At 40.4% G+C, this 10,639-nt stretch overlaps 1 protein-coding gene across 1 annotated transcript; it reads left to right on the top strand.

The window, feature by feature from the left end:
- Positions 1-6: 6 nt before the first annotated feature.
- On the top strand, positions 7-10,104 carry gpr180 (G protein-coupled receptor 180). Its single transcript, XM_067458694.1, has 9 exons — positions 7-243; positions 425-565; positions 3,547-3,747; positions 5,510-5,690; positions 5,788-5,837; positions 6,406-6,563; positions 6,886-7,077; positions 8,168-8,245; positions 8,804-10,104. The coding sequence occupies exons 1-9, from the start codon at positions 111-113 to the stop codon at positions 8,948-8,950; spliced, it is 1,281 nt and encodes a 426-aa protein (XP_067314795.1). The 5' UTR covers positions 7-110; the 3' UTR covers positions 8,951-10,104.
- Positions 10,105-10,639: the final 535 nt, after the last annotated feature.

Below are 10,639 nucleotides of genomic sequence, written 5' to 3' on the forward strand. Positions count from 1 at the left end.
GTTTGGATTGGTTGTAGCAGACTTCAATCAACCGTTGGTCGGAAAAGGACCGTATTACCTCATTGATTGCAGTAAATGAAGAGAATAAGAGCGTCTGTCGACATGAAATAATGTACTTTATTATTATCATTGTTCTCGTGTTCAGTTCTTGTCCTGCAGCAGGAAAAACGGTTTCTGGAGTTTTCAGGAGCGACGCGGCGAGAGAAAATAATGGGCAATACATCGCAAGATTTCTGTATCATGGTGGGTGTCTGATATTATTTAAATAAATCATGCATTTGCATTTTCCCCCATATGTATTTACATGCATTATTTGTCTCGGCGTTCTTCTCACATGCACACGTGTAAATTAATGTGAATGCTCGTATGGTGCATGATGTCCAGTCTGATGTACTCTCTCTCTCTCTCTCTCTCTCTCTCTCAGGTGAGAATGGAGTGATGTTGTATCGGGTGGAAGATGTGCATGTGGCCGTGCAGAAGGGGGCCAGGCTGCTGCTCTTCCAGGGCACCGAGGGCTTCGACAATCTCAGCTGTCTGGAGAGAGTCACATCGGCCCAGATCTCCAGTAAGAGTCATCCATTCAGCTTTAAAATAGAAAAATTATACACTACACTATAGGTGTAAAACCTATATACTATTATAACCTAACTATACACTAAACTATAGGTGTAAAACCTCTATAATAGTATAACCTATATACTAAACACTAAACTATAGGTGTAAAACCTCTATAATAGTATAACCTATATACTAAACACTAAACTATAGGTGTAAAACCTCTATAATAGTATAACCTATATACTAAACACTAAACTATAGGTGTAAAACCTCTATACTAGTATAACCTATATACTAAACACTAAACTATAGGTGTAAAACCTCTATAATAGTATAACCTATATACTAAACACTAAACTATAGGTGTAAAACCTCTATAATAGTATAACCTATATACTAAACACTAAACTATAGGTGTAAAACCTCTATAATAGTATAACCTATATACTAAACACTAAACTATAGGTGTAAAACCTCTATAATAGTATAACCTATATACTAAACACTAAACTATAGGTGTAAAACCTCTATAATAGTATAACCTATATACTATACACTATACTATAGGTGTAAAACCTCTATAATAGTATAACCTATATACTAAACACTAAACTATAGGTGTAAAACCTCTATAATAGTATAACCTATATACTAAACACTAAACTATAGGTGTAAAACCTCTATAATAGTATAACCTATATACTAAACACTAAACTATAGGTGTAAAACCTCTATAATAGTATAACCTATATACTAAACACTAAACTATAGGTGTAAAACCTCTATAATAGTATAACCTATATACTATACACTAAACTATAGGTGTAAAACCTCTATAATAGTATAACCTATATACTAAACACTAAACTATAGGTGTAAAACCTCTATAATAGTATAACCTATATACTAAACACTAAACTATAGGTGTAAAACCTCTATAATAGTATAACCTATATACTAAACACTAAACTATAGGTGTAAAACCTCTATAATAGTATAACCTATATACTAAACACTAAACTATAGGTGTAAAACCTCTATACTAGTATAACCTATATACTAAACACTAAACTATAGGTGTAAAACCTCTATAATAGTATAACCTATATACTAAACACTAAACTATAGGTGTAAAACCTCTATAATAGTATAACCTATATACTAAACACTAAACTATAGGTGTAAAACCTCTATAATAGTATAACCTATATACTAAACACTAAACTATAGGTGTAAAACCTCTATACTAGTATAACCTATATACTAAACACTAAACTATAGGTGTAAAACCTCTATAATAGTATAACCTATATACTAAACACTAAACTATAGGTGTAAAACCTCTATACTAGTATAACCTATATACTAAACATTAAACTATAGGTGTAAAACCTCTATAGTAGTATAAACTATATACTAAACACTAAACTATAGGTGTAAAACCTCTATACTAGTATAACCTATATACTAAACACTAAACTATAGGTGTAAAACCTCTATAATAGTATAACCTATATACTAAACACTAAACTATAGGTGTAAAACCTCTATACTAGTATAACCTATATACTAAACATTAAACTATAGGTGTAAAACCTCTATAATAGTATAAACTATATACTAAACACTAAACTATAGGTGTAAAACCTCTATAATAGTATAACCTATATACTAAACACTAAACTATAGGTGTAAAACCTCTATAATAGTATAACCTATATACTAAACACTAAACTATAGGTGTAAAGCCTCTATAATAGTATAACCTATATACTAAACACTAAACTATAGGTGTAAAACCTCTATACTAGTATAACCTATATACTAAACACTAAACTATAGGTGTAAAACCTCTATAATAGTATAAACTATATACTAAACACTAAACTATAGGTGTAAAACCTCTATACTAGTATAACCTATATACTAAACACTAAACTATAGGTGTAAAACCTCTATACTAGTATAACCTATATACTAAACACTAAACTATAGGTGTAAAACCTCTATACTAGTATAACCTATATACTAAACACTAAACTATAGGTGTAAAACCTCTATACTAGTATAACCTATATACTAAACACTAAACTATAGGTGTAAAACCTCTATACTAGTATAACCTATATACTAAACACTAAACTATAGGTGTAAAACCTCTATACTAGTATAACCTATATACTAAACACTATACTATAGGTGTAAAACCTCTATAATAGTATAAACTATATACTAAACACTAAACTATAGGTGTAAAACCTCTATACTAGTATAACCTATATACTAAACACTAAACTATAGGTGTAAAACCTCTATACTAGTATAACCTATATACTAAACACTAAACTATAGGTGTAAAACCTCTATAATAGTATAAACTATATACTATACACTAAACTATAGGTGTAAAACCTCTATAATAGTATAAACTATATACTATACACTAAACTATAGGTGTAAAACCTCTATACTAGTATAACCTATATACTAAACACTAAACTATAGGTGTAAAACCTCTATAATAGTATAACCTATATACTATACACTAAACTATAGGTGTAAAACCTCTATAATTGTATAAACTATATACTATACACTAAACTATAGGTGTAAAACCTCTATAATAGTATAACCTATATACTATACACTAAACTATAGGTGTAAAACCTCTATAATAGTATAACCTATATACTAAACACTAAACTATAGGTGTAAAACCTTTATACTGTAGGTTTATATACTAATATAACCTTTAAACTATACACTAAACTCAAGAATTAAAAAAGACTATATACTGTAGGTTTACTGTTTTAACCTATATACTATACTATATATATTAAAATGTGTATGGTTGATGTTTTCTGTTCACCAGTAAATGTAAAATAGAGTTTAGTTAACTGTGTTTTTGTCTGCAATGTCTCGCCTACAAAGAAAAAATAGCCTAAAAGGACTTTTATCATAAACTGTTTGCATGTTTCCCATTTTCAGTTAGTCTGAGCAGAGAGGAGCAGAACCAGACTATACCGCATCAGTCCACACCTCAGACGTGGCACGTGATGTACGCGGACCGCTACACCTGTCAGGAAGACCAGATCGACGGACCGCTACAGGACATCCGCTTCCAGGTCATCCTGCTGAACCCCGACGCCGCCGGAAACCCGCTGGACCACTTCAGCGCAGAGGAGAGCGGTGAGACCAAGACCACTTAAACCGAGACCAAGACCACCTAAACCGAGACAAGACCACGACCATCTAAACCGAGACCTAGACCACCTAAACCGAGACCAAGACCACTTAAACTGAGACCAAGACCTAAGACCATTTAAACTGAGACCAAGACCTAAACCGAGACCAAGACAAGACCACCTAAACCGAGACCATGACCACCTAAACCGAGACCAAAACCACCCAAACCTAAACCGAGACCAAGACAAGACCAAGACCACCTAAACCGAGACCAAGACCACCTAAACCGAGACCAAGACCAAGACCACCTAAACCAAGACCACCTAAACCGAGATCTAGACCAAGTCCACCTAGACTGAAACCGAAACCACCCAAACCTAAACCGAGACCAAGACCACCTAAACCGAGACCAAGACGAAGACCACCTATACCGAGACCAAGACCACCTAAACCAAGACCACCTAAACCGAGACCAAGACCACCTAAACCGAGACCAAGACCAAGTCCACCTAAACCGAGACCAAGACCACCTAAACCGAGACCAAGACCAAGTCCACCTAAACCGAGACCAAGACCACCTAAACCGAGACCAAGACCAAGTCCACCTAAACCGAGACCAAGACCACCTAAACCGAGACCAAGACCACCTAAAGAACACCCTGCTATTTTGCAAGTTCTTTAGCTCATTGTCATGTTGGAAGACCCATCCTCGCCGTATCTTCAATGCTCTAACTGAGGGATAGAGGTGGTTCCCCAGAATCTCGCAGTACAGTCATCCTTCTCCTAAATACAGTGCAGTCGCCCTGTCCCATGTGCAGAAAAACACCCCCACAGCATGATGCTGCTGCCCCCATACTTCACAGTAGGGATGGTGTTCTTGGGATGGTACTCATCATTCTTCTTCCTCCAAACACGTTTAGTGGAATTATGACCTAAAGTTCTATTTTAGTCTCATCTGACCACATGACTTTCTCCCATGACTCCTCTGGATCATCCAAATGGTCATTGGCAAACTTCAGACGGGCCTGGACATGTGCTGGTTTAAGGGGAACCGTCCGTGCCATGCAGGATTTCAAACCATGACCATGTCTTAGTGTATTACCAACAGTAACCTTGGAAACGGTGGTCCCAGCTCTTTTCAGGTCATTGGCCAGCTCCTGATTTCTCACCTTAGGATCACTGAGACCCACGAGGTGAGATCTGGCATGGAGCCCCAGTCTGAGGGAGACTGACATGTTTAGCTTCTTCCATTTTCTAATGATTGCTCCAGCAGTGGACCTTTCTTCACCGAGCTGCTTGGCCATTTCCCCGGAGCCCTTTCCAGCCGTGTGGAGGTGTGTGAGTGTGTCTCGTGTCTTTGGACAGCTCTTTGGTCTCGGCCATGTTAGTAGGTAGACTCTTGCTGATTGTATGGGGTGGACAGGTGTCTTTATCAGCTAACGACCTCAAACAGGAGCATCTAATGTAGGATAATAAATGGAGTGGAGGTGGACATCTTAAAGGCAGACTAACAGGTCTCTGAGGGTCAGAACTCTAGCGGATAGACAGGTGTTCAAATACTTATTAGCAGCTGTACTCATACAAATAAATAGTTAAAAAATCATACATTGTGATTTCAGATTTTTTTTAGATTATGTCTCTCACAGTGGCCATGCACAGATGATGACAATTTCAGACCCTCCATGATTTCTAAGTGGGAGAACTTGCAAAATAGCAGAGTGTTCAAATACTTATTTTCCTCACTGTATATCAAATCTCATTGCAGGGCTTCACAGTTTCTACTTCCTGCTGATTGTGGCGTATTTCGTGGCGTCGTGCATCTACGTGCAGCCGCTGTGGCAGGCGTTGAGTAAAGGCGGCCCGATGCTGACGGTTCTGAAGGTTTTGACCACTGCGCTGCTGCTCCAGGGAACTTCAGTTCTGCTCAACTACATCCACATGGCCCGGTCAGAGCTGCTTTAAAACAGCTTTATCAGAACCACGAGACTCAGTGCTGATGTGTGTGTGTGTGTGTGTGTGTGTGTGTGTGATCTGACCCCTCAGATACGCTCGAGACGGAGTCGGGACGCCGCTGACCCGGAGCCTCGCTGAACGTGAGTCTGATTCTCCAGTCATAAAGTTATCTGCATAAGGGTCAAAGATACGAGATTTCAGACCAATATGCTCTTGTTCCTCAGTCATTTTGTCTGGTTTCCAGTCTAAATATCTAAGAATTCTTAAATCAAGATGCATTTACTAGATCAGTAAAACGACATAAGATATTTTTTCTTGTTTTCTGGGGAAAATATCAAAAATGAAGAGAGTTTTTGCTTAAAACAGGCAAAATGATCTGCCAATGGGGTGAGGAAAATAATCTTGTCTTGTTTCCGTCCCAAACAGAAATCAGATTATTTTTCTCACCCCATTGGCAGATCATTTTGCCTGTTTTAAGCAAAAACTCTCTTCATTTTGAGTTATTTTTCCCCAGAAAACGAAAAAATATCTTATGTCGTTTTCTAGTAAATGCATCTTGATTTAAGAATTCTTAGATATTTAGACTGGAAACAAAAATTTGCAGTGCAGGGAATGCCAGTCATGCTGGATCAAAACATCTGCCACATGCATGAATGTGTGTGTGTGTTTGTGTGTGTGTGTGTGTGTGTGTGTGTGTGTGTGTGTTAGTGTGTGACATCATCGCACAGGTGCAGATGCTCTACATGTTGCTGAGTCTGTGTGTGGGCTGGACTCTGAGCCGCAGCAGGAAGTCTCAGAGTAAACCTCTGCAGTGGGACTCGACTCCGGCCTCCACTGCGCTCGCACTGGCCGTCGTCATTGCTCAGGTCAACCACGCTTACATACTCACACACACACTCACACACAGAGAGAGACACACACACACTCATACTCACACTCAAACAGAGAGAGAGACACACACTCACACACTCACACACACACTCACACACAGAGAGAGACACACACACACTCATACTCACACTCAAACAGAGAGAGAGACACGCACTCACACACACACACACACATACACACATACACACACACACACACACACACATACACACACACACACGCGCACACACACAAACACTCACACACACTCACACTCCCTCACTCACATACTGTGTGTGTGTGTGTGTGTGTGTGTAGGGGGCTCTGCTGATCTGGGAGCAGTTTGAGGAGGCGGAGCACCACAGCTTCCACTCCTCCAGCAGTGTGTGTGTGTGTCTGCTGATGGCGCTGCGTGTGGCTCTGGCTCTGTTTCTGGCTTCAGTGCTCTATCAGATCATCTCAGCGGAGCGGAGCGCGCTCAAACGGGACTTCTACCTCAGCTTCGCCAAGGTAAACACTGGCTCCTCCTGTCTCATCACTAGTGTTTCTGAAAGTCATTAATCTGATCATAAATCAGTGTAATATTCCTCCAGTGTAGATCATCTGTTCTCTGTGTGAATATATAGTAAAGTGTGATTTATTCCTGTGATCATCATCATCATTACTCCAGTCTTCAGGGTCACATGATCCTTCAATAATCACTCTCATCAACACACATTTATCAGTGTTGAACACAGTTGTGCTGCTTCAGATTTACTGATGATCTCTCCTGTTAGTGGGTGGGATATATTAGGCAGCAAGTGAACATGTAGTCCTCAGAGTTGATGTGTGTGAAGCAGGAGAAATGGGCAAGCGTAAGGATTTGAGCGAGTTTGGCCAGATTGTGACGGCTAGACGACTGGGTCAGAGCATCTCCAGAACTGCAGCTCTTGTGGGCTGTTCCCGGTCTGCAGTGGTCAGTATCTATCAAAAGTGCTCCAAGGAAGGACCAGTGGAGAACCGGCCACAGGGTCATGGGCGGCCAAGGCTCATTGATGACCGTGGGGAGCGAAGGCTGGCCCGTGGGGTCCGATCAAACAGACGAGCTACTGGAGCTCAAACTGCTCCAGAAGTTAATGCTGGTTCTGATAGAAAGCTGTCAGAATACACAGAGCAGCTCAGTTTGAGGCGTATGGACCAGTCAGGGTGACCTCTGACCCCTGACCCCGCCGAAAGCACCAACAGTGGCACGTGAGCATCAGAACTGGACCACGGAGCAATGGAAGAAGGTGGCCTGGTCTGAGGAATCACGTGTTCTTCTACATCACGTGGATGGCCGAGTGTGTGTGTGTGTGTGGCTTACCTGGGGAACACATGGCCCCAGGATGCACTATGGGAAGAAGGCGAGCCGGCGGAGGCAGTGTGATGCTTTGGCCAATGTTCTGCTGGGAAACCTTGGGTCCTCCATCCATGTGGATGTTCCTTTGACACGCTCCACCTACCTAAGACAAACTAATTGTATATTCACATTGAAAACAGCAGTTTCACACTGGAGTAATATTTCTCTGTTGAGCAGAATAATCTTAGCTGAGTCCAAACGGCAGTGCATGTCCTGTTTCAGGGATGTTTCCTGTGGTTCCTGTGTCATCCGGTGCTGGTGCTGTTCTCTGTGATTCTCAATGAACATCAGAAAGAAAAGGTAAAGAGAAACGCTCACCGACGCCTCGCACACGGCAAAAAATGCTCTTCTTACTCAGTATTTTTGTCTTGTTTCTAGTCCAAACATCTAAAAAATCTTAAAACAAGAAGTATTTACTAGACAAGCAAAAGTAATTGTCTTGTTTTAGGGAAAAATAACTCAAAATGAAGAGAGTTTTTGCTTAAAATAAGATAAATAATCTGCCAATGGGGTGAGAAAAATAATCTTGTTTTCTGTTTGAATTAAGATACTTTTTCTCACCCCATTGGCAGATTATTTATCTTATTTTAAGCAAAAACTCTCTTCATTTTGAGTTATTTTTCCCTAAAACAAGACAATTACTTTTGCTTGTCTAGTAAATGCTTCTTGTTTTAAGAATTTTTAGATGTTTGGACTAGAAACAAGACAAAAATACTGAGCAAGAAGAGCATTTTTTTGCAGTGAAGTACTTTTACTCAAAGTGAAGTTGTGCAACAAATGCTTTTGAAAGTGTCCTGTATTTGGAAAAAATGCTAAGTAAGAAGAGTGTATTTGTCCTCCTCTGTCTGGTGTCTGCAGGTGGTCACGATCGGCGTGATTCTGTGCCAGTCCATCTCAGTGGTGGTTCTGTATCGGCTCTTCCTGTCCCGCAGTCTGTACTGGGAGGTTTCATCGCTGTCGTCAGTCACGCTTCCGCTCACCATGAGCCGCCGCGGCCGGTTCTGACCCGTCGGACGGAAAGCTCGGGTCCGGCTCGGATCCGGTTCGGGTTTGGCTCGGTTTCGGGTCTGGTCCGGTTAGGGTCTGGCTTGGTTCCGGCTCAGTTCCGGTTCGGGTCCAGACTCATGCATCACAGATCGGGTCTTGTTTAATGTGTTCAGACACAGCTGACCAATGAGCCTCGCTCTGAAACTGCAGGAAAGCTAAAGCTTCAGCAATAAGAAAATGAAAGATCTCTGTGATTTCTCAGCGCACACAGACATTGTGCTTTTCAGTTTGAATGCTTTTATTTGTGCGCACACATGATATCATTTCTGTTGTTCACAATAAGTGCCTAAAATGACAATCATCTGAAGCGGGACGTGAGCATGAGGCAGTCTCTGTCTTGTTTTCAAGCACAAATATCTAATCATTCTGAAATCGAGACTCGTTCGCTGGAGATATAAAGTCGTGTTCGCTGAGACATTTATCAGAGGTTTGTGTTTAAAACAAGAGCAAATATCAGCCAATGGGGTCGCAGAGATAATCTGCTCTTCCCTTTGAGTGTTTCTGACTCCACTGACAGATGTCTGAAGCACACACTCACTTCAGCAATCAACACTTAAAGCCATTGCTCACCCAAAACATGATTATACAACACACACACACACACACACACACACACTCACTTCAGCAATCAACACTTAAAGCCATTGATCACCTACAAAATAATATTATCCCATCATTTACTCTCCCTCCGCTCATCCTAGGTGTGTATGACATTCTTCTCTCAGACGAACACAATCAGAGTTATATTTAATAAATGTCCTGGCATAAAAGTGCATCTATCCATCATAAACGTATTTTTATTTTATATTTGCTCTGTTTAAACCTAAACTCAGTTTCTCAGTAATCTAGTCTTCCAGTGAATGTCTTCATTTATGAATATTTATATATTTGTGCTTTAAACGTGTCAGAAACACTGAGGAAGATGATGATGTTTTGCCGTGTTTGTGTGTTGACTGATTATTAAATCAATGTATATTTATTGATCCTTTTTACTGGATCCTGCACATTTCAGTGTCAAAGGAGAAAGATGTGAAAATGAATCGTGTTAACTAGTGCATGTGTTGTTAAGGACTGTATCAAACATTGTGTTAATAAACATCATTCATACAGTCCGTATGTGTCACTGTCATAATTACAGTAATGAACATAATGATGGTTATGATGATGAAGCTGCTCATCATCACCATCTGCACCGTTTCTTACACACACTATATTGCCCAAAGTGTTGTGCCGCCTCTACACACACCTGAGCTCCCCATTGTTAACCCGTGGGGTTTAATCTGGAGTCGGCCCACCCTCTCTAACAGCTCCAGCTCTTCTGGGAAGGCTTTCCTCAAGGTTTAGGAGTGTGTTTATGGGGATTTTTGCCCATTCTTCTAGAAGCTCATTTGTGAGGTCAGGCACTGATGTTGGACGAGAAGGCCTGGCTCTCAGTCTCCGCTCTAATTCATCCCAAAGCTGTTCTATCGGGTTGAGCTCAGGACTCTGTGCAGGCCAGTCCAGTTCCTCCACACCAAACTCCTCATCCATGTCTTTATGGAGCGACGCTTTGTGCACTGGAGCGCAGTCATGCTGGGACAGGAAGGGGCCGTCCACAAACTGATCACACAAAGATGGGAGCGTGAAATTGTCCAAAAGGTCTTGGTG

The sequence above is a fragment of the Pseudorasbora parva genome, chromosome 12 (assembly GCF_024679245.1).
Source record: "Pseudorasbora parva isolate DD20220531a chromosome 12, ASM2467924v1, whole genome shotgun sequence".
Taxonomy (NCBI): Eukaryota; Metazoa; Chordata; class Actinopteri; order Cypriniformes; family Gobionidae; genus Pseudorasbora; species Pseudorasbora parva.

Excerpts from the sequence above, each read along its gene's own strand:
- gpr180 (XM_067458694.1), top strand. The coding sequence starts at position 111 with ATGTACTTTATTATTATCATTGTTCTCGTGTTCAGTTCTTGTCCTGCA. Across the intron at positions 244-424 it reads CGCAAGATTTCTGTATCATG|GTGAGAATGGAGTGATGTTG; the intron begins GTGGGTGTCTGA and ends TCTCTCTCTCAG. Across the intron at positions 566-3,546 it reads CACATCGGCCCAGATCTCCA|TTAGTCTGAGCAGAGAGGAG; the intron begins GTAAGAGTCATC and ends TCCCATTTTCAG.